The sequence below is a fragment of the Pocillopora damicornis genome, chromosome 11, assembly GCF_964200805.1.
Source record: "Pocillopora damicornis chromosome 11, jaPocDami1.2, whole genome shotgun sequence".
Classification (NCBI taxonomy): Eukaryota; Metazoa; Cnidaria; class Anthozoa; order Scleractinia; family Pocilloporidae; genus Pocillopora; species Pocillopora damicornis.
Window position 1 is genome coordinate 19,610,394 of NC_142680.1, and position 27,835 is coordinate 19,638,228.

Genomic DNA, 27,835 nt, shown 5'->3' on the forward strand with positions numbered 1-27,835 from the left:
CAGCCTTTATGGGCAATCGAACAGACACCGTTTACGGGACTATCAGTGTGGGTCTCGCTGTTGCCAGTTTCCTTTAACACTCTAAACGCGATCTACAGGTAAAAGCATTCTGCAAGGAATGTTTAGTTTTTCTAAACAACTCGATATCAGAGCTTGTTTACATGGATGTAGGGGATTGATCCAAGGTAGGTGAGGTAACCCGCCTAGCCGTGGTCGAAAAATTTTCTACGTTTACATACAATGTTACAACCCCAGGATGCCAGGGTGAAGTTTCTCGAGGCTATTATTGCAATTATAATGGAAGAGTTTAAGATGTCGCTACAGCGACTTGCGGTAAAAACTTGCAGAAAAAAACGTCAAGATTTTCGCCAATAGCTCGAACGGTACAACGTCTTCACTTCTGCACAACATGTGAATGTAGAGTCGAGTTCTAAGGTCAGGAGAATAAAGGAGCTGATCACCGACCAAACAAGATCTTGATTGTAAGACAAATTCTCCGTGTTGGCATCTTAGGAAATGTTTAGAGAACAGTATGGAGAATATGCATACTGATTTTAGGGTGTAATTAGGGTTAAGGTGTAAGGTCCTCTTTTCGTACATTTGTCGGTTTTACCGAGTGATAGAAGAGAGGAAAACATTGTAAGACTTTCATCAGTTGCTTGTAAATCAGACGACCCACGATAGTAGTCAAATAAGAAAAAGAAGAATTTTTGGTGTAATTTTTTACCGGAGTAAAGAATTTTAAGCTAATAAACATGTAGTTAATTTCCCTTTTCTTTATACCATTTGCTGAAGAAAGCCTTTATCAACAAGTAGTGGTTACATTTGAAATCATTTGAATTATTAGTTTTTCTAAAAACCACCGAACTCATATATTGATCTGCATTGATTTTTTCCTAAATTAATCAATGTTACAGATTGGTGAAAGAGAAGGACTATACTTTTAGACTTTCCTCAGTTAGTTGCGAATTAGTTCACTCTTTGCATAGGTTATGAAAAGGGAAACTTTTCAAGTGTAAGTTTCAACCGGGGTTATAAATGTATAAAGGAAGAGGAATGACTCATAACAAGAGTACTTTTCAATTGAGTGTTGAAAGCAACCCAGGGTTCCTTTGAGTTGGCTTTATTTCGGTCTGATAGATGGAGAAAATTCGTTTTCCAAACCAATCGGACTTAGATACTAGCGTTTTTCCGCCCGCGCTTGCCTTTTTCGTTATTAGTTGATGTGATTACTTCCGTTTTGGTTTTGCGAATACTGCTCTGTTTATAATTTATTCTTTAGGTAAACTGAGTCGTTGGATCAACTTCATCATTTATTGTGATTGACTCTTATCTATAATAAAATGTTTGAATTCACCAAATTATTTAGTGAGATTCTTGAGCGAATTGTATCTTCTTTTCTTCCCATAAAATAATAGAGGATTTTCCTCCCACCCCCAATAATTTTCAACCTGTCAGAACCTCTCCAAGCTTAGTAGTAAATCACTTTCCTAAGAATAGTTATCCGCGAAACTTTTAGTCATTATGACCACAGGGACACCAAATGGAAACTAGACAATAATCGGTTGAAAATGTTAACACTCTTGCGATTGGCTGCGCGTAAGGGCGTAGTGGTACAAGATATACGAAGGGAACGAAAGTAAACAATGTCATAATTTTGTAATATTTTAATTTGCTGTTGCAAATTTTTTCATTCAAAGAAAGAATTTGAAAACGTTTTAACCTTCTGAGGTGTTCATATGTACAAATGTTCTCACTTTTATCAATTTCTCCTTTTCTTTACAAACTATTACGAGAGGAGAAGGAAGCTTTTTTTCCAGACATTCCTTTGTCTTGTTCTATTAATTGCTGAGCACAGTTTTTGTTTTTTTTAAAAATCCACATGTACAACTGCATCGTCTCTAAATAAAATGCTGAGCTAGGCATATCGTGAAAGTTCTTCAAACTAACACAAATGCAAGCATCCATATAGTTGTCTTTTCGACAACTTATTTACGGATTTGAGAACTATTGTGCTTAATAATAAAATAAAAAATAGGTTTATCTTAGGCTGCTGACAAATCTGGCTCTATGGAATGAACCGTCTGAGCGCCATGTCAAATTTCACTCCTGAAATGTGTGTTGTTCTGAAAAAATAATCCAAAAATAATCACAAATAATAAACTTCAAAACTATTACAGTACATCGACAAAGATGTTGAAAATTTTGTTCTGATCGTGGGACAAACAAAAAACTCTGTAACCCATGAAACTTCAAGCCCCGCCCTTCCGATTTGGTGGAGATGTTTTAATAACAGAAACCTCGTTGGTTCGTTGGTGTGATAGACTATAAACTAGTTTCATGTGTGACAAGTGTCTCTTGCTAGGATTACGGGGAAAAAAAAAAAGAAAACAGATACGTTTGCCGGATTACAGCAACAGTTTCTATGGTTATCGAATATTTTGCTGAATACTTGGTAGAGACTAGTGTACAGCAAATAGAACCAGCATTCTTGAGTTTTCAAGATAGCATTCCCCTTTATCATGTTCACATACTGGAAGACGAGACACCGCAACCACTACTGAGTAACTTGGAAATTTCAGGTCACTCTGGTCGGTCACTTTCAAGACTACAATAAGACTTGCATTTGATGCAAGGTGCTGGGAAATTGAATGGTAAGCAACGATCAGCTAGTCTTCGACCACAGAATCTTTAGTGTCTCATGGTGAAGGTACCATACCTCTTTCATATCTTGTGTTTTTTTGGTTTTCCTTTTCGTTCTGGCGTTGTCTGCTGGTTTCTTCTCTTGCTTTGTTTGTGTCCATCAAGTGGATCGTTTTTCCTACGTAACCAATTGACATCTGCAATGGAATAAAATTTTCATAAGATGCTGAAAATAAAACTCAGTCTACATTCAGAAATTTAGTTGTAAAAGACTGACTTAATTTTGTCAGTTAGGTACTATGCATGATACGATCGCAAGGATTAAATTATGCATGCGACTGATAGCAAATCGTTCATCAAGAGGTCGAAAACAAAAGAATAGAAATTGGAAAATGAATGTTTTACAGTAATTTGCTCTGTTTCGGATGTCTTAATTTATTTCACAAACATTTGCGGGTTTTCTACAAAAGCTTATGAAAATAAAAGCATACGGCTGTAAAACGCCACAAGTAAAAAAATCCTAGACCCTCTTTCATTTGGCCTGTCTTGTCAGTTTAACTCCCAAAGGTGATTAACATATCAACTCTCCCTACAGTAACAATACATTTTACTACAAACGGTGTTGAGATTAGAAGAACATATCAGTAACAGCATTGTTACTCTGATACATCTGTCAATTCTCTAAAATTATTTACCAAGAAATGTGTAACAGTTAAAAGGAAGAATTTCAAATCTTAAGGGAAGTGTCCGGCAGCCCGGTCAACTAAAGTAGCTGTACATCTACAACCTAAAAGTTTAAGGCACGTACATGTAACCTCGCTACTTTCTATAACAGGTGAATGCATTAAAAAGCACGTTCATGGTTATTCAAAGTAAATTTCTGATTTCATTGACTTCTTTTGGAATAAAATGATCTTACCATTTGACGAGTTGGTGGATCCTGGTGGTTTTGAGGTAGGTAGAATAAAAAACGTAGCTGAAGAGGGCATGAAACCTGTAAATTTTGGGGACATATTGGCGACTCTATACCATACATAAGTCGTGCAAAAGATAAGAATAAATAGCAGGGCAAATTGAATTGTGACTAGCGGAGGAGACACTCTGTTTAACTTGTGGAGAGTAGCTTGTCGTTCTCCGCCGGCATTCTCAGTCTTTAAAGCGGTAAATGTCACACCAATCTGCGAGCGTTTCACTCTTTTAGTGTTGATGTAAATGGCTAGTCTTTCTCTGGTGGCATTCTCAGTCTTACAAGCAAGTGTCCACTCTTTACAGCCATTTCCCTTGCAAGCTGGTTGTCGCGACCCATCGATTCCGCATTGTTCAGACGGATGAAGTGTTTCAAAGCTATCACACCAGAGCTGGTAAGGACGCAGAAAGGAGAAATTTTTCAAACGTTGGAGAACTCGAATCATGACGCATCGACATACGAAATCCGCTGGTAGCTCTTTGTATAAATTAACTTGTTTTACGAGAAATTCGTGGGTATTTGTCGAACATTCAAGATCATGTTCTGCATAACGTAAGTTTTCGTCTTGTTCCATAACCCTTTTTGGCTTGCCTCTCGCTTCATCTGCAACAAAGCAACCAGAGCATTTTTGGCCTCGCCGAAAGTCATGGCAGCTCAGATTGAAGACATTTGGTCCAAAATATTCGAGAAAGCTTGGCCCACTATTTACATCTCCATCTATGTCTGGTTTGCGGTAGAGGCACGCTTGTTGTAGTTTCTTCTTTAACACTTGCATGTGTTTTTGCGAACAGATGGGGATGTTTGATGATATCAGTTCAAGATTGTATTCATCTCTTTTTACACCTCTTCTCTGTTTGCATGCGACGAAACAAGGCGGGAGCAAATTAAAATACAAACGAGAATATTTTCGGCAGTCATGAGGAACACATACATAGCTGTCGTTCGAGGTACTTGTGATAGAGTCTGACGGTATCGTTGTATGAAAAGAGGGCGATAAACTTGAGGCATTAATGGTACTTCGATGCTTGTTTCCATCAAACTCGCTGCTTCCATTCTTCGGTGTACCAACTTGGAGAGGATCTTGTCTGATTTGCAGTGGTGTATGTTTAGAAATATAATTCATGTTAACATCGCGTTGAACTCTCGTCAAAGATCCCAAAGAGCGACTTTTACCACGTCTTGAAGAGAGATCAAGAAATTCCACGATCTCTTGATGGCCACTTTCAATAGCGCAATCCAAAGCAGTCTTGTGTGAGTTATCTAAAGCTGATACTTGGCTTTTATGTTGTAGAAGGACCTCTACGATGCGTTTATGTCCTTTTCGAGAAGCCAAATGAAGTGCGGTTTGTCCAAATATATTTGCAGCATTGACATCACTGCCATGCTGTATCAACTCCTTCAAAATGTCTTTGTATCCGCTCTCTCCACTCTCTGCAGCCAAGTGAAGAGGAGATTGCTTAAACACATTTACTGCACCAACAATGCTTCCAAGTTCTAGAAGTAATTTCACAACGTTGTTGCGCCCAGTCTGAGCAGCCAAATGGAGAGGTGTCTGGCCAAAGAGATCTCCGTCCTGGATATCACCTCCATGCATTATCAAGGAGTGCACAATGGTATCCTGTCCACTCTCTGCAGCCAAGTGAAGCGCAGTTTTCTGGGAGTTATCTCGAGCACTTAAATCGCTCCCATGTCGGATTAAGAGTTCCACCAATCTCTCAATTCCTTTAACCGAAGCTAAATGAAGGGGAGTCCGTCCAAAGTTGTCTCTAGCCTTCAAAGCACTGCTACGTTGAGTTAATATTAACATTTTAAGCATTTGTTCTTGTCCTTGTATTGCAGCCAGATGAGCTGGAGTACGTCCAAACACATCTCCTCGATGGGAATCGCTTCCACGTTGTAATAGCATTGCTGCAATTTGTTGGTGACCATTCCATACGGCCAAGTGAAGGGGTGTCTGCTGTTGGTAACTCTTAGCGTTGACGTTACCTCCTAGTTTGGTCAAAACATCTGTGAGACCTATGAAACCAAATTTTGCTGCTACATGAAGCGGAGTTTCCATGCGGGAATTTGGAGCATCCACATTCAGCCCACACTTCAGTAGAAGTTTGGAAAACTGAGTGTATCCATTACCAACGGCCCAATGAAGAATTTGATTCTCTATTAGTAAACAAACAAGGTAACAATTAAGCGCATGTTAAACTTGTATCTCAGAAAGAGAAAATTTCCCTTAACCTCGATTGTATCCAAGTTACTGACTAAGCACGCACAGTGTAAGGGTATTTTGACACGTTGCTATAGTTAAAGTACCTTGCAAATTCATGAGAATAGTCGTACCATGCTCAACAAAACTTGGAAATGTCTTTGATAAAAACGTAGCTGTGATTTAATATGGGATAGTAACAATGATTCATCGAGAGAAGATTGTTGAAAATGTTTCAGAGAATCGCCCCTCGTATTCTTGAAGCATGTTTGATTCAAGAGGCCGAGCCCTACAATCTGAAAGTAATTTAACATTCTAAGTTTATGAAGTTTGGAAACACACGTACCTCCAAGCTTGATTCCTGCTAATACTGTCACCAAAGCAGCGGTTAACAGAATATATCTCACACGAGAGGCTGTCTCAAACTTTATCCAGTGGCCGCGTTGTCGATGTTCTGTTACGAAAAAAGCGTTTGTATTTACTGTTAGTACTAGGACAAAAACAGTTAAAACGGACAAACACCCTCATGATATTCACCATTCCTCTGTCAACAAAGAATCGTGATACGTTATGTAGGTTAAACAATAGGGTTTAAATCAACAAAACTCTCAGAAGTATTTCAAGCGGATGAACAACCCTACGATAAATCACAACTCATCATTTGAAATTATCTTAAACGATACAATTCTCATAAGCATTATTTTCATTGTCACTTCCACATCACAATCATTGTCAATACCATTGTCATCATCATTATCATCTTATCCTTGTCACTGTTAGTGTAGTTATTGTCGTTATCACCATAATTATAATTCACTTATTCACTTTACACATCTTGTTAAGAAACAAGATGAAGTGGAAATCTTACTTTTTGACTTGGTCGTTTTCTCCTGACGTGAGGATTCTGCTGCATATTTTTGCCTTGAACCACCGTCATCTCTCCGTTTAGTTCCCTTATTCTGGCTCACTGATCCCATTCTTTCAGCTTGGAGGGAACACACATCTTGCTGCTCTGCAGATAAATCATCTTCTCTTCTGGACAGCCATTGAAAGAAGCTACGCAGTAGAGGTAGCCTTTTGTAAGCTGGGAAGTTCACAACAGAAGACTCCTCACAGATGCTAGGACTCTCAATGTCGTCCTGACAGTTACCAAACACGGCCTCATCTTCAAAAGATTCTTCGGTAACGGCATTTTCTTCAGAAAATCGTGACGAATTTTTGAGAAATTCCTCTCGGGATGTGTAAAGCTCGGTCGTTTTCTCCTGACGTAAGGATTCTGTTGCATACTTACGCTCTGAATCGCTGTTATCTCTCCTTTCAGTTCCCTTCTTTTGGCTCACTGGTCCCATTTCTTCAGCTTGGAGGAAACAAGTCTCTAGATAATGCCTTGAAAATATAGCGGGTCTACCGATGGCACAACAGAGTATAGGACTTTCAATGTTGTCCTTACCATTACCCAATTGGGTTTCATCCTCAAGAGATTCCTCAGTAGCTTCATTTTCTTCCGAAAATCCTAAGGAAGCCCTGAGAGGTTCCTCTTGGGGATAGCGAAGCAATGACGCACCCTTATCAATACCAGTTTCAATTGTTGCATTCTCACAGTCTTCATCTTTTGTGCAAGCCCCTGTGAACATAATAAAGTGTATTGCGACTGAGTGTGGTACCACCAAAATAAGTATTCACAACAGCCAATCAGAAGAAAGGAAATATCACATGGAGCCAATATGAGCTTACAATACAAATAAGCACACTGCTTTGAGTGAAAGAAATTGCCAGTGGCCATGTTGTGATTGGTTTTTAAGTTTTGCATCTGATTGGCTAAGAGGGTGGATTGAGCTTTCTAGACCAGTCACAGAGCAAACTCACACCATAAGCAAAATTAGCAACATCCATGTTCTGTTGGTACATTATCCAGCAAAAAAGTAATGGGTAATGACTCCCTTATCAGTCAAAAGGAGTCTTATGGAAGTACACCTGCAACACCAAATTCTATTGAAAGATTTACACAGAAAAGTGTACAGTCCTTATGAAACAGACAAAAGAGTTTTACAAGCAGATTTTAGCGGTTAAAGGGTTACAAAAGGAATTCAGTGGAAGTATTGTATCCAGTAACAGAAAGTTCACTTACCATTCTCTTCTTCTAAATCAGACCAGTCACCAATAAGTTCAAGGGAACCACAAGAAGATGTTTCAGCATCAGCAAAGTAGTCACTTTGGTTATCATCATCCTTAAGTTGCACTCTTGATGATTCTCGTTCATCATTAGAAACTGTTGTAAAAATTAAGGAATAAATACATTTTACATATATTTCAACAAAATTTATACTGATTAGTTTGTCACTTTTTTAAAGAATGGAGGAATGTAAGGAAGGACGGGGTAAAAAATGAGTGTATCAAGACAAATATAACCCCAAGCCTTCAAATTTGCAATCTGACACCATTCCACTGACTTGCTGAGAACTTGCAGTGAGTTAAGTGTGTAGGCCATTAAAGTCCTGCACTCTATTGGGATAATCATGTGCCTGAATAAATAGTTACAACTTCCTATTGGCAAATTCAGCCTTCAAGAATAAGATACTCACCAGTCTGTTTCTGAATATTGTCAACTGCTTGGACTAACTCTAACCAGTCACTTGTACCCAAAGCAACACTATTACTGTCATGTTCTTTTGACAATCTGAAAATAAAAATCAAAAATACTTTTGTAAGTCAAAACATACAGTCATGTCACATTAATCAAATCATGTGACTACATTGCCAGACAAACAACAAGATGTGATCATCATTATTATTTTAAATTACCTCTTGTTTACATCTTGTAAGAACTCTGCCAACTCGTCATGGCCATTGGCTCTTGCAACATCCTCTGGCAGAGGCGTTCGATCCTTGTAACTGTTGAAGACAATTTTTCCAGCAGAGGTACTGAAGATCATTTGTAAAAACTGTTGAGCATCTTCCTGAGCAGCAGTATAAACAAGTAGCTGAAGGACTTTAAGAGACTGCCCCTGTTTAGTGTCAGGCAATGGGTCTGTGTGAAAGAAAAAAGTGAATAACACATAATTTTATTTTAAAATTTGATTTAGATAAATTGTAACTATTTCACTGTGTACAGCAAGTCTCCAAATGGCCTAGGATCAGTCTTTTCCAAATCCATGATATCAAGATAAAGATCAAAGAGGAACAGACTCTTACCCTCTGTTACTTACTTTGGTCTAAATGACTGTGAATATATGAAATTCATTTAAGTGAACTGCGGATTAATAAATGAATATGAAAGCAATTTTTGCAGAAATGAACACCACTTGAACAGTAGTGAAAATAAGGCCTGACAAAAATTCAGGCCAATACGGGATTTACAAAAATGACCCTTGCAATGCTGCTGTACCTGTATCACCAAGGCCTGAATACTTTTCCAGGCCCTATTTTCACTAGTGATCAAATAGTGTTCATTGCTGCTAAGATTGCTTTTAAATTCACTTCTTAATCCACAGTTCACTAACATGATTTTCATATTCACATACCTTGGTCTGGTAAACCAAACAGACCCAGAGTCTGTGCAACATCACTATTGCTTCCAATGATTCCATGTGCCTGGGACCACATGGTTAGGAATAATGATAGTTGAGCAGGGTCCTTAATGAGCTGTTTTAAGGTCTCCCGCATCTCATCCACATACATAAAGTATGTAATTCCCAGCTTTCGACCAGCCTCAGTGTAGACTGTAATAAGAACAGGTCCAGCTTCTTGGGCAGCTGAAATGGAATAAAAACTTTTTTTTTTCCAAGCCAGACCCTTACTTTATTTATAGAGTAACAGAATGATGAAAATGCATACAAATTGACAGATGGACAAACTGACCAGATGAAAGAATAACAGGGGTAAGTTTCTAAAGAAACTGTGGTCAGCATCGGTAGGAGAGTATAACAGAGTAATTTAGTGTTATTAACTGAGTTGACAACGTATACTGGGCACTGTAAATAGTTTAAAGGCTGACATTTCAAGCATTAGACCTTCATCACCCTGACAATTTATGTTATCAACTCAGTTGATAACACTAAATTGACCAGATGAAAGACAGACAGACAGACAGATAATTGGAGGGATGTGGGTTCCTTATAGCAAGCTACAGCTGTCATCTACAGGAGGTAAAACCAACATCCTACAAATTAAAGAACTATTCATTGACAAACAATGAACTAACCTGGAACAAACCCAGAGAAGGTGTAGGGGTTGGTCTTCTCCAAAAAGACATCACCTACTCCATCAAAGTGTGCCACACCTCTTGTGTCACTTTCAAGCAGTGCCTCTGTCAACATTATATGGAACTGAATTCCACCCTGAAAGCAAGACATGTATCAATAATGAAGAGAGATGGTAAATTTTCAGCCTGGTAAAGAATGGGGAAAGAAGAACTTTTCATCTTTTATCATAGAAATGATTATTTCTTGAACATGCATATGGTTACTGGAGATAATCTCCACTCTTCTAACAATACTATCACACAATGCATCAGTCCAGTATTATTTCATATCCCATCCAGAGAAGAGTAGAAATACCTTTAATCTCTACATGCTAAAGATTCAATGGGGACATGCTCAGACAGAGGAGACTTGGCCCAGACACCTTTCTCCTTTATTCTCCCTTGAGTTAAAATGCATGAAAGTTTTACACACATATCAGCCAAATCAACAATCTTTGAATCATATCAAACCTCGCTACCAGTGCAAAGAACAAAGTACTGAGTAGGAAGTAACACATTGACAGAAAAAGAGAATCTACAGTTCACTATAACAACTCTAACTTTGAAATAGAAAACATTTTTCCAGACCAAAATGTATCAATCAAAGCTCTTTAAATGTTTCATCCTCGTGCTTGATTAAATTTGCAGATCACCAGGACAATTTCTAAAATTAATAAAATTACCTTCACAGAGCCTGATGATGGGGAAATATCTTGAACCACTGCAATAGATTAGAAGGAAAATTTGTAGAAGGAAATAAAAGAAATCAACTTTTATTTTTTTCAAAATAATAAATAATAAACCATATAAAAAATATACCTCCAGGTTGGTCCACATCATTATCTGAGTTGGTACAGATTTCCTCCAGCGCTGAGTCTAAATCTTCAGCAGAAATGCCAAATATCTGTTAAGGCAAGGATTATTTAACAGTTATTGTAGTAAACTTTCAAACCTTTCAGTATAAATATCAAGACATTCTCAACCAGATGGTGATGAGAAGAACCACAATGTCAACTAGGGGTTACTTTTGGATTAAAAAACAAATTCCCAGAGCTAAAAATATCACAAATATGAAAAACAAAGTACAGAGAATCGAAATTTGGATCTTTGGGTTTGAAATGATTCATGACAAATAATTGATAAACCATGTGTACTTTTTTTAAACTGATAAGAAAGAAATTTATTTTCTTGTAGTAACTTTTTTCTAAAACAATTTGTACCGAGTGCCTGTCTCTCAGACTTGATCACTGTAATAAACATTCCAATCTCACATGCATAATAAACATGCACAGCATGTGTGTGATGGGGGGGGGGGGAGGGAGAGGTGAGAGTTTGTCCCATTTTCATTGTAATTGTAATTTCATGAACATATCAATTACAGCTGTTGTGATTTTTATTTACCTGAGATGGAGTTTCGATATTTGTTAGATCAACAGGATCCTCTCTCTTGATGTTGTCCTGGAGTGCTGTACCAGTTGCATTCATGTTGAGCAAATCTAAGGAAATATCAGTCAATAAATATTAATACTGACAATACCATGATGTCATTCATGTAACTGCAAAGTGCAATATCACCTGACCTTTTACATCTAGCAACAACATCTGTTGCTGCTCTTAGCTTCCTTAAGGCTAAATTCTACAAGTTTAGAAACATGACCCTCTATTTGTTAAATAAATAATTTAAACTCTTTAACCCATAGATGTAAGAGTGACAAATATCTAATATCTTCTTAAAATATCACCACAGACTCAAATTAAAACATTAAGGTCACAAGAACAAATGAAATGATTACGAACTGTGAATGCTCATGATTGTTGAGAAAATTCTCCTTGTCAGAATCTTAGAAAATTTATGGAAATAGTATGGAGAATATACACACTGATGGAAGAGTGTAAAGGGTTATTATAAATGAATGATCAAATGATAAAACCCTGATCAAACAATTTTCCAAAACAGGCCCAAAATATAAAGTCACTATTACCATCAGAGACATCCATGGCTTCCTCAAAACCTGTGTCGCTTGTGTCAGGAGACCCGCCTACATCAGGTGACGCTTGCAGTTTCTCATCAGCCTTAATTAATGGTGTTTGAAAATAAAAGGGGCATTAAATTAAAGGCAAAAAGTGTTTGAACTGATGCCATAACAATATTAAAACATTGCTCCTTTTCTATGCGCTATTGGAAGATTTCAGTATTGTCATATACTTTTTTTATTCTAAAACAAAGCCATAGACCCAAAGGCAAACTCTTGTTTCTCCCTTTTTTACATTTTCCAAAAACTGTCTGAATAATGAAGTAAGTGGTTGTGCAAAAATCTTGCCCAAAGCACATTAATTAAATCAAACAAACTGCTCCATGTCTGTCTAAGGCAGTAAGATAAACAATAGTTTTGATCATTTATAGACACAGGAATACTCTTCGAATAATATCCTTTATCTAAAAACAGAGCTCAAGTTTTGAAAATACTAGGTAGCATACACCCGCCCTAAATATACTTGAGTTCTACTGGGGTTTGTATCATATACCTCTGAAGATGTGCTGCTTGTCTCGTGATCACTGTCATCTGAAAGTTCCACTTTAGATCCAAACAGTGACTGAAACACTTTAGGAGGCATCTGAAACTGTCTCTCTATAACTTCATCCTTGTCATTGACCTTTTTGCTCTCTTTGTACTCTTTTGCTCCATCTTTTTTGTAGATGTTGAGCAAGGCTGCCCTCAGACCATTGCTAGCCTTCCTCCTGTTAATGTTCTTGCTTTTAAACTGAGGATTTTTCTTGGATTTGTAGATGGCATAGCGCTCCAAGGTACTGGACCAGTTTAGGACATAGCGCCCCTTTTTGTTCACAAATTTGGCATCTTTTCCTTCGCGAATCAAATCTCCGATGAAACCATACACACCATGGCCACTTGAATCCTCGTTTCCTAAAAAAAAAAGTGTATTAAATATTTTTGTGAGAAATAATCATATAAACATGAAGTTAAGTTGATATGTAAGTACCTAATATCCCACTGTAGTTTAATTTTCTTGTTAGTGTCAGACTGTTCCCAGCTTCACAAGTAAACTCTCCCCAAGGATTACCCAAATTCCTTGTTTTAAAAAGGTTTTGGGCATTTGAAACCCTCAACAAACATTTGCAGAAAAAATTCATATGATCCAGAACAATTTACGCTACAAATCTCGTGAAGGCCAGCTCTCACTGACTTTTTTAAATACTCTACGAGCTGTATTGTCTAAACATAAGCAAATCTAGGAATCTGCCCAAGAATCCTTCTTAGCGGTAAAATAGACCTGTCATAAAATTAATAAGGAAGAAAAAGGGCAAACTGTCTGAAAAATTGCCTTTTAACTCGAACTGTTTATGAGTGAGCACAAGTAATGATCAGATTCGCACGAGTTACAAATTGGCTACTAAAGCACTCGGCCGTCACTCGTTCTCTTCCAGCTCAGCAAATGGTAAGCAACATACAGCCCAAAGCTTCCCCATTCGACAAATTAAAAGGACTCATAGGAAATTGCATCATTTTAGCAATTCCTTGTGAAATCTTTAGTTAGCTTATTTTTACGCTGAGGTAGCACAATTCGAACCAGTTTGGGAAAAGTTCAGTGTCGGCAGAAGAAAAAAGCGCATGAAAATTACTCACCCACTCTGGCTTCAGCCCCACGCTTAGGCATACCAGATCAGGTTTTAAGCTAGACAAATGGCCAAAAGTTTTCATCAAAATCAAAAGAATTCCGCGCTGGACCATTGATCTACCACTCTGAAGTACTAAAAGCTTTTAGATAAAATTATTTTTTCGATTTCTTATTTAAATCAACATGGTGTCCCAGGTATTTTCTCGGGTCGTGATTGGTTGATATTACAGTAACTGTCTTCTGATTGGTCGTTCGCTTTTTGTACCCCTCCAAAACGGAAGTACTTTTTCTCCAAGCGAGGATAAATTTGGTAACATTACATCATGGCCTCTTAGAAGCAGAGAAGTAAAAAATTGTTGCAGCTTTCGAATGGTTCCCTTCATCGAAAGCACGCGCTATTACACCGTTGAATGCTCACTAATTCAGGAGTGAAGTCCCTTTTATAAGATAAATGACTTGAAATAGTGAAAGTTCTGATCGAAAATTATTTTGGACCGGTACAAGCCGGAAATAAGGATGAAAGCCTTCTAAAAAGACCACTAGTGAGAAGAATTTTTGATAGGAACCAGGGTTTCCGGAATCCCGGAACATAATGTAGATTATATGCAAAACGGGCAAATTCACAAGAGAAGTTTCGTGGCATTGCATTGTTTATCCAGAGTATCTGCGAATAACTGTGCCCTATTATTCAACTGCACAAAGTAGAGTAAAAATAACGCGCGAGTAGAGTACAAATATCCTACGATATTGTACGGTTTTTTGGACAGTTGATTATTTTGTACTGTAAAAAAAAACTTGTTTATTAACCAGCCGGCTGCGCGCGCTATCCTTTTCTACCTGCTTTGCTTTTCCCGCCTTATGAGAAATGGGCAGAAAGACTTAGCAGAAAAAAAGCAGTTTGATAATAAATAACTTATTAGACGTTTTCGGGAGCTCCTGACGTTTTGGTTTGTAGTATCACTGAGTTCACTCGTTGTTTGTATTTTGACTAGCCTTCCGCGCTCGTCAAAATTCGGCGCAACTCGTAAAGATACTCAGCGATACTACACACCAAAACGTCAAATAAACTTGAAATAGTTTAATTTCTTTTGAGTGAAAGTTGTAATCGAAAATTATTTTGGACCGGTACAAGTCGAAAATAAGGATAGAAGCCTTCTAAAAAGACAACCAGTGAGAGGAATTTTTGATTGGAACCAGGGTTTCGGGAATCCCGGAACACAGTGTGGATTATACGCAAAACGGGCAAATTCACATGAGAAGTTTCGTGGCATTGCATTGTTTATCCAGAGTACCTGTGAATAACGGCGCCCTATTATCCAACTGCACAAAGTAGAGTAAGAATAACGCATAAGTAGAGTACAAAGAAAAAAAGCAGTCGGATAGTAAATAACTTATTGTACGTTTCAGGAGCTCCTGACGTTTTGGTGTGCAGTATCACCCAGTATTTTTACTCGTTGTTTGTGTTTTGACTCGCCTTACGGGCTCTTCAAAATTCGGCGCAACTCGTAAAGATACTCAGCGATATATACTACACACCAAAACGTCTCATAAACTTGAAATAGTTTGATTTCTTCTGAGTGAAAGTTCTGATCGAAAATTATTTTGGACCGGTACAAGAAGGAAATAAGGATGAAATTCTTCTAGAAAGACCACCAGTGAGAGGAATTTTTGTATGGAACCAGAGTTTTGGGAATCCCGGAACATGATGTGGATTATATGCAGAACGGGCAAATTCACATGGGAAGTTTAAATTTCGTGGCATTGTATTTTTTATCCAGAGTACCTGCGAATAACTGTGCCCTATTATCCAATTATCCAACTGTACAAAGTATAGTAAAATAACACACGAGTAGAGTACAAATATCCTACGATATTGTACGGTTGTTTGGACAGTTGATTATTTTGTACCTTAAAAAAAAACTGTTTCTCAACCAATCGGCTATGCATGCTACGCTTTTCTATCTGCTTTGCTTTTCCCGCCTTATGAGAAATGAGCAGAAAGATGACTGGAAATGTCTGAAAATCATATATCTGCACTGCGGTGAATAAATAAAATGTAAGCGATCCTCGCAGCTATGAACACTACTGAAGTAGTAGCTGAAATGAGACCTGAAAAAAATTCGCAGAGAAAAAAGCAGTTGGATAATGAATAACTTATAAGACGTTTGGGTGTGTAGTATCACTGAGCATTTTAACTCGTTTGTATTTTGACTCGCCTTACGGACTCGTCAAAATTCAGCGAAACTCGTAAAGATACTCAGTGATACTACACACCAAAACGTCTAAGAAAGAAAGAAAGAAAGAAAGAAGGACAACTTTATTTTACCAGGGTAGCCCAGTCAGCTGCAAGGCTGGTATCCTTAGGGGCCCTGGGTTCAATAAAAATTACATATAAACATTTACAATAAGATTGTCTGGTAAGAAGCTGTTGGTCAGAGCTTGTCAGTATCGCGAGTTGAGCAATGAAGTCCTTCTTGCTTCTGGCGGCTTGGTTCCACCAGCCCCCATGGTTACTCTAAGCTAATTTTGTCTGTTTAACCCTTTAACCCCTAGGAGTGATTTGCATCTAATTTCTCCTTACCATATCAGCCCTGAATCAAACATTAAGGTCAGGAGAATAAAGGAGCTGATCACCGACTAAAGAAGCTCTTGATTGTTAGACAAATTCTCCAAGTCGGCATCTTAGGATATGTTTGGAGAAGATGCGTACTGATGTTAGAGTGTGCAGGGTTGAGAAAATTTATAGTTGGGGCAAGAAAGGGGAATATTAAGGTTGTCGCCGCTATCGCTGTTGTTTTGTCAAGTTCCAGTGCACAGTCTGGGGGGAGGGGAAACTAAATGACCCATAGTGAAAAAGGTAAAAAACGTTCTCTGGTTATATGTTAAATGTTCGTTCTCTGGTTAAATGACCCATGTCTGCGAGGCGTACAAAACACGGTGGGTGAGGAAAAATTTTTTAGAGAGGGGTCACACTTAGCCAACCTAGACATCACACCAAGAAATTTACAAATGGGAACCGTAGTAAAAGAAAAAAAAAAAGAGGCTGGCTAAAAAATGAAATTTTTACCCAGGGGTGATCGATAATTATGCTATAGCCTATGTGTAGCCGTACCCTTCCTCCGCCAAGGCGAAACGGAGGCGAGTGGGGGAGGGTACGGCTACACGTAGGCTACATATGCTGCCGAAATGTGATGTGGGGTGGTGGTCGGATGAAAGCAGGCAGCGCGAAAAACTCTCCAAAAAAGGAGAGACTATGTGCGCTGTTATTAGTCAACAGATATTGGATCAATATCAGTATCTGAGCAACTGCCCACCTACCCCTCCCATAACTCAATAACAGTCAATTGACAACAAGTTGAGGTTAATGTTGGGTTATTTTTACTAGAGAGTAAGTACTGAACTAGGCTTGTCACGCTTTAGATTCGCGCATATTTTTTAGAAGTATTTTAACACCGCATTGGAGTAGGATCAATTTTTTTTAACTGAATTTTATTTGACTCGCGTGACGGTCTTCGCCGAAAAAGAAGGACTGCTGGTAGTCTATTGTTACCCTATCTACTGAAACAAACGGCAGCATGCTGAAAAACAATTCGTCCTGTTCACAGAAAAATAACTTTAATATCTCACTTGATATATAAATATTTTCCAAAATATGCTCATATCGTCATATCATATAATTCCTGAATAACGCTTCTACTTGCCGTCAATTATTTACAAATGTAAAAGAGAGTGCCAAGACAAGACACCAAATAGAAGTAGATGCTGACAACCAATCGATTTTCCCCCAGTTATGTCAAGTTAAAGGAAAGACGAAATGGTGTTGTTGACTAGATGATTGTCTATCAGCCACTTCCACATCGGTTGGGAGCCTGTGATACAAGAGAGTTCAACACAAAGCTAAATAATTCTCCTGTGAAAGACGTCAAGTAACTTTAAGTTTGTCCAAGTATCCAGAAAAAATTTAAAGGAGAAGTTTAGGAATAAAGGCCATTCTAGCACCCATTTGGGTGCAAAGGCAAAGGGCTGACCAACAAAATGTCCTCTGATCCTCTGTTCCCACTGTTACTCTGGTCCTCTGTCAGTACTGTTCCACTGTTCCCACTGGTCCTCTGGTCTTACAGTACTGTTCCACTGTCCCCACTGTTCCTCTGGACCTACAGTACTGATCCTCTGTCCCCACTGTTCCTCAGGTCCTACAATACTGGTCCTCTATCCCTACTGTTCCTCAGGTCCTACAGTACTGATCCTCTGTCCTCACTGATCCTCAAGTCCTACATTACTGATCCTTTGTACCCACTGTTCCTCAGGTCCTCACTCCTCTGCCAACCTTATATCTTCAATTATGAACTGTTTCAGATCCTGGTATATGAAAGATCAGCCCTGCTGCTGAGATGATGATCAGTCGCTTTTCCGATTTCGGCTTGTCTCTTAACTTCGTCTCGTCTTGTCTGTGGGCGGATGCTGATCAATATTCAAGCTTTCGCCAACAGATAGCGCGTCTGGCTGCGGATCATCTGGCCCTATCTCCGGTCTGTCACATGTATCACCAGGCTCCTGTTCGTTTACGCGGCACTAAGCTGAATAGAAATTAAAACACAAAGTTTCGTTTAGTTTTTTTTTATGCACAGGTAGACTAAATTCGAGCAATGAGCCTCGATCCATAAATGTGACTGATACACACCAACAGACGACGTGAAAGGATTTGTAAGAGATGAGAGGTAATAACCTTAACCCAAAGATATGGATGCATATTAGTACTTAATTTGCCTTCCCTATTAGTGAAAACTTAAGACCACGTGAAATCAGTTTGAAAAATTCACAAGAAACAAAAGGATGCCTTGATTTCATCCAATTCTTGTTCATATGTTTAGGTCAAAGATGCGACCTTTCACTCTCACGCAAGGCTTTTAATTCGGCTGATTGTAAAATCAGTCATATCTCTGCGGAGTTTGTGCTTTCTTATATTCAAGCACCTTCCATTGTCACAACGATCGCTTTCATAGAATACCAAAAACAGCGGCGACAAACGGAAATCGAAGTAAGTTTCGGAGAACGATGGTAGAAATATAGTTAGAATTACCGTTCAATACTAAAAAAACGTTTAAAAGAGAGGGAGAAATCTCTTGAAAATGTGAAAATAATTCGTTATCGACAAAACCAATAAGATTCCAGCTTTAATTACAACCACGAATTTTGCACACGGCAAAAATTAACAACGTTCAGACAAACGAAAACTGACTCCGCAAGCAATTTTCAGCGTCAAGTCGTCTCCTTTGTACTGATTCGGTCTCATTCTTATTTACAAATCATCGACCGTGTAGCTCGCCTCTGCAAAACTCGACAAGTTCAAAGATTTGAAATAATAACATTGCTTTACTTTTTTTTCAATTGATCTTCTACAGCTTGAAAAGAGAAAAGCAAAATTTTTTGCGACAAAGATTTCAGAGATATCAAACTACAAACAGAACAAAACAAAAACAACAACAACAACAAAAACAAAAAGGCAGCTAGCGCCAAACGTTCCAGCAATCTATCAAAAATGCTGCATTCTGATTGGCTAGGCCACTCGCTATCTAGATATTTCTGAATCAGCCCTTGTTTCACCTCTCCCTTCTTCATTCGCAACGGCAAAAAGCATACGTAGAAGAACAACAGCCGATAATTACACTTCCCTTAAGCAGGGGTTTCTAGCCAGTTACCGGTGTTATATTGAAAACCTTACTCTAGAGAAACAAAGTACTTCTGCATCATATCACATTATGATAAATGCCACCCTTTACCTAGTCTACATAACTTCTGTGCTCGACAGTAATGAGATGTTTTTTTTTCTCTCGAGAATATTACGGGTTCTATGTTTACGAGGGGTAAGTAACGTCCCGCACGTCATATTGGTCATTAGTTTTCCTCGAAACCCGTGTTTTGATTCAAGCTTTCATAAGTAAATTGCATTAAAATCTGTCATAATTACTCAAATCAAATCAAATCAAATCAAATCAAACCGGTAGCGAAAGGCTTTACATGGATGGTGAACGAACTCGACACATAAGACTACTTAAATAATATACCAGTAGTAACAAGTCTAACATATCTCGTACATTACCCTGGTTCCCATCGTCTGATGAATCAGACGACGAGGCTTCGTTATCTCCATCGTATCCATCTTCTACAATAAAAAATTCTTATCATTATAAATTCACACCACTTTAAAACCCTTATGGCAAAACTCCCCAGTCATTCATTATCTGATATAGAATGTGCATAGATGGATAAACCAACTTAACGCATAATACTAGTACTAATATTATTACGGTAAATGGTTTGAACCCGGGGGTAACATGTAATAGTGTAGTTTGATCGTCTGGGTGAGTGTAGTCCTGAGAAGGACTGTTGTCGGTAGTGGTGACTGACGTTTCGACAACCTGAGCGGAAGTCATCATCAGAGTCAAGTGAAAGGTTGTTGTCAGTCGAATGTACCTGTCAGTCGTGATTGGTCGGTTTGGATCCGTTGGTGAAGTTAGGTTGTTCTGTTCGGTTCGTTTGTAATGTTAATGTCGTGGATGAGTCGTTTGTATAGTGTCGGTAGTGGTTGACACCTGTTGAGGGGAGTCTGTTCCAAGTTAGTAGACCAGCTTTCCAGGGTCAGTCGTTGAAAGTAGTTGGTGCTGTAGGTTAGGCATTGCGCAGTGGCGTAGGTACGCCACTTGAGTCTTAGAGCCAATAACACCACGGCAAAACTGACCAATCAGTGTAGACAAACCGGACTAAGTACATTCGACTGACAACAACCTTTCACTTGACTCTGATGATGACTTCTGCTCAGGTTGTCGAAACGTCAGTCACCACTACCGACAACAGTCCTCCTCAGGACTACACTCAACCGGACGATCAAACTACACTATTACTTCTATTATTGCAGTTCTTTCGATATCTCGAGCAGCATTCTTTGCCAGTATTGACTTAACTTACGAGTACTTCTGTTAAAAAACAAGTAGGACAAGGAGAGGCAAAACCCTGATACTTTGAATTCTTTGGGCGAAAAGATTGGATGAAAGTCTTTCAGTATGATGCACCAACTTCTCTTAAAATGCAGTCATGTTCGAAAGCCCCTCAAGAATATTTCGCAAGAACACCCCAAGGAAGAGCTTTCCTGGCGGAATGCGAATCCCAACTGAGAGCGTACATGCAGATTGACGTTAGATTAGATAAATTTTCAACTAAATGGAGAAAGAAATCCAAATTGCAAAGGTTTGATTTATTTTGTGCTACAATTGGTCTGGGATATGCCTTCCACACTCTCGAACAATCAGATGACAAGCTGCAGCTGACATGGCCCAGTTAAACACGTTTCTGCGTGCCTCAGTTGTGACGAAATACTGTTAGAAGTATGCCGGCATAAATTACGTGGCTAGATATAAGTGGTGCACATAGCTACGTGCAATTGAAGTTATCACAATGAGCACGCCACTAAAAATTATATAATGATATGTGCATTTGGGATTTAGTCAGTTATTTCTTCGGTATTTTGAACATGTAACTGCTCAGTTTATGTTGAAGTTATAAAAAGCCTTTTTAACCCAAACTTATCAGTATAAATCATTACATTACACTGTACATTCACTTGCTTACCCTTTTGACAGTTCTCTTTTTCTTAGTTCTGACTGGCTGTTGTGATTCTTTGGTTGGATGGCTAAACTAGTTTTATTAGAGCATTGTACCAGGGGAGGTGCTCATTGTACTGCATCAGTGTAAAATTCATAAAATGCATTGTGGGTAATAAAAAGGGGGAGCCAATTATTTTCTCTTTATGAGAAACTTATTTACCTCATAAGTTATGAAACAAAAGACAAACCTGATTTAAAAGAATAATGCAAGATAAAAACAAAAACGCAAACAGTTAGTGTAACCTGAGGTCAACTGATGACAAGAGGCCAGCCTATCGGCTGGAGGTGTAATCTTGTTATAACACAGAATTTGTCTCAAAAGTTTACTTATAAAAGGTTGAAGGGCTCGCCAGAATCAACATCATTACAGTTAAAATAGAACATTGAAACAAAATACGGGTGAAGTAACATTAGACAGACCTTGTAAAAATCCATTATGTTGGGTCAAGAGAGTGAAAAATGACCTCTGCAAGTCGGGATCGCCCTTCAGCCTCTCAAACATCTCTGGCATCCTGTCTAAACACTCAAACCAAGTTTCTCCGAGGTAGTCACCAGCTTGGGATGTTACTCTCACCTTGACTTTGCCAGGTGCTAAAAAAGCTGAAGCACAAAATAGGACAAATACCGTGTCATACATAATGTAAATGGATATGTTTTACAGGAGTGAAAATTATTTGAACATGGCATAATGCTGCACTCCTGGTTGAGAGGTCTGGGTTCCAGACCTGGAGAAACAGCAAACAGTCCAGAAAAAGTAAGCAAATTGCTGAGCGTAAACACTTTTTTAGACTTGTAGGAGGTATCAATACTCCATGTTGCATTAAACCAAGGGACCTAAGATAAGTACTACTGGAAACGGGATAATACCCTTGATACTAAGTAAAGGAGTCTACAAAATTTTTTTGGCGAAAACAGTTAGTACTCAGTTTTGACCTTTATCACACAAGTTACTAGTGGAAGAACATGGGTCTTTTTAGGTTGTTATGGAGGGTATGGAATGAAAGGCATGATGAGAAACGCTGTTTCCTAGCAAGTGGAAACACAGAAACACTTGATACATGTACTTACCAGGAACATAACCAGTCAGATTATACCGATTCTCTCTTTTCAGTTCTACCACATGCGTGTCCCCGAAGTGTGCATGGGCAACGATGAGACCATACGGAAGGGCCTTGGAGAAAACCAAAAGGAAGCGCACTGCACCCTTTAATAATGCCTGAAACACAAAATGGATGGTCAAGCCTGTGTCTGGGAGGCTAAGTAATATAAAATAGGTCACGCTAGGCAAGTGTCACTTTAAGTTATAGAGAGTGATCTGATTTTGGAATTTTTAGGGATTTTATCATAGTTTATGCTAATATTTTTAGATATTTTAGTGAATGAAGAATATATTCAATCATCAAAAAAAAAAATTGTGATCTGTCACACCACATTTGGTTAAAAAAAAGAGTTATCAATTTGTTCATGTTTTCTGCTGTCTGTTGTTTCAATACATTGTCTAGCCAAGAAATATGTTTACCTGATTGAAAAACCGTTGAACTAAAAGACACACAAAGACATTGGTGGTGTGTTTAAGTTGCATTCCTGTATGCAAGTTATTTGCCTGTTAATTGCTAAGAGAAATTTTTGCAGCTGCACACAAGCAGGAAAAATAACTTAGGAAATGATTAACAAGGTGGTAATTACATCCATTCAGTAGAACACCATGTAATAGAAATAGCCCTCAAATCTTATAATCATCATAAAAAAAAACAAAAACAAAAACAAAAAAGCAAAAAAAATACAAAAACAACAACAACCACAAAACAAAAAAAGAAAATAAATTAAAACATGTCAGATTTCTCCTAATTTACTTCAGTCAAATTCAAGGAAATGCCACATATTCATATCAAAGCAAAAGTCTTTACCGTAATGGAAATTTCATTTGGCGCCATTCTAACTGAAAATAACCAAACAAAATGTTTTTTAGTCAAACAAATAACCTGGACAAAGTAAAAGTAATGTCTTAAATCCCCCCTACACCCCCACCCCCTCCCCCCTCCAAAGAAAAAAATGTGCAATGTACTTCACTTGGGAAAGAAAGATTAGCCTGACTTTCGTCTATTTAATGTAATCAACCAAAAAAACAATAGAATTATTTATACTCAATTGAGTATAGAAGTAATCCAGAATTACACTGTTTTTACTTTACTAGACAACTAGAAAACTTGTGCTACCCTCTCAACACGATGCAAAAGTAAAACCACTCACAAGCAGATCTCTCTCGTTTTCTGGTGCTTTGTACAACTTACTAGTTTCTACTTTGAGTTCTGATTGGTTCCTTGAGATGTTTTACTTTTTTCTAATTGGTTGATATTATTCTTTTGGTGCTGATTTTACAATGCTTAGAGTGTTATTACTTTTTGTTGCCATGGAGTTAAATTTCCAAAGATTCTTATAAAGCATAGTTACTGTTTTCACATGTAAATGTGTCAATACATAAATGCTTAGAAGAGTAATGATAACTGCCTGTGCAACAAATATAATGTGTGTCTTTAGATCATGACAAGGCTTGCCTCTGCATACCTCAACAAGGTCAGAGATTTGAAATAATAATATTTTGCTACTTTTGATTGATAGTCTCCAGCTTGAAATGTGATGTCCAATGATTGGTAGACTTACACTAAAACAATTAGAAAATTGACTTTCTGTTCCTGTGCATGATAGTAAATTTGAGCTTCACCCTCACCAACCATCTCATGATGATATCTTCAGCTCATAAATCTAATTGTTAATAAATGTGATAATGAAGAAAGGTAGAGACCATAGTATTGAAATTTTATTGCATTGTACCACTTACAATAGCTTGGAGTTGATGGGTTCTCAAGGTCTTCAGTTATGCCAGTATCACCGCTGTACAACATTCCCAATTCCATTTCACTCGCTCGTAGGTCATCACCAACATCACCTCTCTTCCACATTGGTTCTGAATTGGGAAACATCAGGTCAAAATTGGGTCAAGATTGAAATTCTATTGTTACACTCACTCACTCATCTTGACAACATGTGAGGCTATCCTTCTTCCACAAATTATTTTAAACCTAACCTACACTTTAAATCTTGTAAAGCCTAGCTCTAATTGGATTTTTGAAATACTCTATCCAGTTGTATTGTGTGAACAGATGTAAAACTAGGAATCTACCCAAGAATCCATGTTTGAGGGATGTCACAAAATGAGACCAAAGAACCTAAGACTTTTTGTCGTTCCTTCAGTCAATTTAATCTTAACAATGCAAGTTTTGATAATAGTAATTGATCTTGCCCTATCAAATATCAAATTTCCAAGTAAAAAAAAATATTTTTTGTTTATGAGAATTTATGGTTTTTCAAGACATAAAAATAACCATTAACCAAAGGTTAAGTACAGGTCCATGCTAAGTACACTCCTCCAACATCTCCTAAGGAGATAGTGGAGGAGTGTTCTTCGTTTCCGAATCAAATCAAATCAGATCAAACCAGTAGCGAAAGGCTTTACATGGATGGATAAACAAACTCACACCACTTTCAAAGATTTACATTCAGAAGAAGAGCAACAGATTCCGTACTAAGAACACTCCTCAAACATCTCCTAGGGAGTAAGGCGAAGACTCAGCTGCCTTTTGCTTTTGTTTCCTCACGTATGTGTGCAACAAAAACGGAGGAAAAAAAACACTGGCCTTGCACGAACCTTGCGAGCTACATTAAGACCCCAAATTGCAGGTTCACAAACATTTTTCATTTTTAGATTTCTACCACAAGTTGGGCATAGGTGTTCTCTGATTACAACTCGAACTTATATCTGCAAAAAAGTTCAGCGCCAACAAATAAAAGCAACTCAAAATTACTCACCATCTCCAACTTGAGCCCCGCGTTTAGCCATGATTTAACCTTGAAAATTTTTTTCATCAAAAACGACAGATCTCGATGAGCACCAACAACTACCCAACTACTGAAGCGAACTCCTCGGTTGATTATGCTTTAATTACAACGATGAAACAGTTCTACAGGGTGAAACACAGTATAAATACGCTGAATGACAAGAAAAATAAAGCTAAACGCAATAAAGAATAACAAACTTACGATAATAAGTACAATCAGATTAATCCGTCCATGCGTAACGAGTTCAAGTGTCTTTAAAACAACATGGCCGACTCTCCACTCGTCACCAGTCCTACCGAGCCATCAGTATATGGCCAGCGGTTGGCCAGCGGTAGTCCCTTTATCCCCCAGTACTGGCCAGTACTGGCCAGCCCGTTGTAACCCAGTAACTACTGGACTTGTAATGACGTTGTAACCAGTCAATTAATGCATTGTAATCGGGATGGACCTATTGACAAATCTAGACCTGGGGGAGGGGTGAATGAGTAGCTAAAATGTCGTGTGTAATCTACGTATCACTGGCGCGCTAATTCGGATCGATCGATTCAGAAGAGATATATTTTTCCTTTATTTGCAAGCTCACACGCTTTATCTGTGCAATTAGCCGACACCTTTCTGGTCGTAAATTTGGTTTATCGATCATTTTCAAGGTGAGTATCACTAATAATAAAAGGTATTCTACTTTGTTTAATGTTCGAGGCACTTGTCTGATGATTTGATGATCGGATATGATCGAAAAGTTATAAATATTTCTAGGCCTTTATTTACCTCTCAAAAATTCACGGGTCGATAGGTAAGCAAACCATCACAATATTTTATAAACCAGTAATCGTGCATCTCATTTAAATTAATGAGAGCCATTTATTTGCGGGCTACAAGTACCAGTATTCACAATAGTGATTCATGCATGTGCGGCTTAACAGTCATCTCGCCATCAGTTACAATGAATATCATGACAGTTATTTTATATTTAAGATTATTGTCATTTCGAGAACTGAAAATAAAAATTCCAATCTACAAATAAAGTCACATTTAGCATGTTTATGTGTATTAATATATAGTCCCACAACGATCCATCGCATTCCAGATAACTGATGAACTGTCTAGTTGTCCTCGTGCACCGGTGCTGTACCGGTGCGTAAAGGAATAACCATTGTATTTTCTTTGTTTAGGAGTCATTGGTTAGCTGTTATGTATTTTTTGGTCTTTTGTATCGGCTCTTGCGTACCGGTACCCGAGGACAAAACCAAAATGTGGATTACATTCATCTCATTACAATCCAACTATTTGTGGATTACAATATTTGCATTACAATCCAATAATTTATGGGTTACAATCATCTCATCACCATCCAATAATTTGTGGATTACAATTATCTAATTTAAATTCAATCATTTGTGAATGCTATTATCTCATAACAATCCAAAAATTTGTGGATTACAATTATTTCCTTACAATGCAATAATTTGTGGGTTACAATCATCTCATTACAATCGATTATTATATGGCTGCGATAGTACGTGCACTCTGATTGGTTAATTAGGGGTCCAGAATCCCCCGGTAATTGCTTATGGGCATCACAGATTTTTCCCCCCACAAAACCTAGTGAACTTAGTGACTTTCCCTGAAAGAAACTTCGTTGAAAAAAAGACAAAATTGAACATTGAACAAAACATGTATCTCTTCTTTAAATATGAGTTCTGAAGAAGATTTTCTTCATAAGTTTATTACCCTGATGAAATTGTGACGTAAATGATAGGCAATGTAGATGTTCTCTCTATTCCGCTTGCTTTGCCTATGTGAAGGCATATAATAAATAACTTAACAGACTTCGGGCTGAATTTTTGCTTTATGGACCGTACCCAGAGGCTCAGTCCATAAAGCAAACATTTCATCCCTCAGTCTGGAATTTTACAGTAAAGCCATTGCGCATGGTGCACATGGTTATTACGTAAATAATTTTTGGATTACAATCATCTCATTACAATTCAATAATTTGTGGATTACAATCATTTTATTACAATCCAATAATTTGTGGATCATCTCAGTACAATTCAATGGTTTGTGAGTTACAGTCATCTCATTGCAATCCAACCATTATATATGCTTCCTTCTATACCTTATGTATTTTAAGGATTTTGCTGGCAATTCCCTTCCGTCCTTTCGCAACTTGAGCTCCTTTATGAACCCTGTGGTTATAAAAGCTACCTCCTCGTCGCAAGGTCGCGTGGTATACACTTTTTCATAATTTATCCGTTGATGTTGTTGACTGTTTTAAATAACTGGATTTGTATGCTAGTCTATTTTCTAAAATATACTATGCATCTGTATTTAATAAGTTGTGTATTTTGTTGTTCTCTCGTCAGTCTGCATGAACGTCTTCTGAAGATGGAAAAACAGTTCAAAATTCAAACTCGTTGGTCTCCGTCAGATCCACAATATAGGTCCAGTTTGGTGACTTGTGAGGCTGTAAGAGCAAAACAGACCCTGGATCTAATTCTGGTTTCCGGTAGAAGAAGATGGTTTCTTCTTTCCCTAAAAAAGAAATACACAGGTATAAAAAGATCGAACTACGCGCTCTTGACGTGTAC

At 38.0% G+C, this 27,835-nt stretch overlaps 3 protein-coding genes and 1 long non-coding RNA gene across 4 annotated transcripts in view; 1 reads left to right on the forward strand and 3 right to left on the reverse strand.

Annotated features, from left to right (window-relative positions):
- LOC149038030 (uncharacterized) overlaps positions 1 to 27,835 on the reverse strand; it is a 92,589-nt gene that overhangs the window by 46,481 nt on the left and 18,273 nt on the right. The window lies entirely within an intron of this gene.
- On the reverse strand, positions 1,653 to 13,879 carry LOC113670651 (uncharacterized). The gene is made up of 16 exons (XM_089186668.1): positions 13,695 to 13,879; positions 12,577 to 12,974; positions 12,033 to 12,123; positions 11,452 to 11,546; positions 10,870 to 10,954; positions 10,734 to 10,771; positions 10,012 to 10,147; positions 9,332 to 9,562; positions 8,613 to 8,838; positions 8,393 to 8,487; positions 7,939 to 8,079; positions 6,679 to 7,434; positions 6,157 to 6,264; positions 3,563 to 5,767; positions 2,720 to 2,840; positions 1,653 to 2,126 (listed from the first exon to the last, which is right to left on the reverse strand). Exons 1-15 carry the CDS (start codon positions 13,723 to 13,725, stop codon positions 2,725 to 2,727), a joined length of 4,752 nt encoding a protein of 1,583 aa, XP_089042794.1. The 5' UTR covers positions 13,726 to 13,879; the 3' UTR covers positions 1,653 to 2,126; positions 2,720 to 2,724.
- On the reverse strand, positions 17,285 to 25,541 carry LOC149038036 (uncharacterized). The gene is made up of 8 exons (XM_089186713.1): positions 25,446 to 25,541; positions 25,215 to 25,366; positions 24,187 to 24,312; positions 23,255 to 23,286; positions 22,416 to 22,563; positions 21,768 to 21,947; positions 19,787 to 19,849; positions 17,285 to 18,263 (listed from the first exon to the last, which is right to left on the reverse strand). The coding sequence occupies exons 2-8, from the start codon at positions 25,243 to 25,245 to the stop codon at positions 18,259 to 18,261; spliced, it is 585 nt and encodes a 194-aa protein (XP_089042839.1). The 5' UTR covers positions 25,246 to 25,366; positions 25,446 to 25,541; the 3' UTR covers positions 17,285 to 18,258.
- LOC149038037 (uncharacterized) overlaps positions 27,518 to 27,835 on the forward strand; it is a 1,507-nt gene continuing 1,189 nt past the window's right edge. Inside the window, exon 1 of the mRNA XM_089186701.1 lies at positions 27,518 to 27,798. Coding sequence (XP_089042827.1) covers positions 27,537 to 27,798 — 262 coding nt within the window. The 5' untranslated portion in view covers positions 27,518 to 27,536. The remainder of the gene's footprint in view (positions 27,799 to 27,835) is intronic.

Bases quoted from the DNA above. Each gene is read 5' to 3' on its own strand.
- LOC113670651 (XM_089186668.1), bottom strand. From the start codon at position 13,725: ATGCCTAAGCGTGGGGCTGAAGCCAGAGTGG. The intron at 12,975-13,694 runs GTGAGTAATTTT...TTTTTTTTTTAG, and splicing joins TGGGGCTGAAGCCAGAGTGG to GAAACGAGGATTCAAGTGGC. The intron at 10,772-10,869 runs GTATATTTTTTA...AATCTATTGCAG, and splicing joins TGATGTGGACCAACCTGGAG to TGGTTCAAGATATTTCCCCA.
- LOC149038036 (XM_089186713.1), bottom strand. From the start codon at position 25,245: ATGGCTAAACGCGGGGCTCAAGTTGGAGATG. The intron at 24,313-25,214 runs GTGAGTAATTTT...TTCCCAATTCAG, and splicing joins CGGGGCTCAAGTTGGAGATG to AACCAATGTGGAAGAGAGGT. The intron at 19,850-21,767 runs GTCTGTCTAATG...TTTTTATTGTAG, and splicing joins ACATAATGGATTTTTACAAG to AAGATGGATACGATGGAGAT.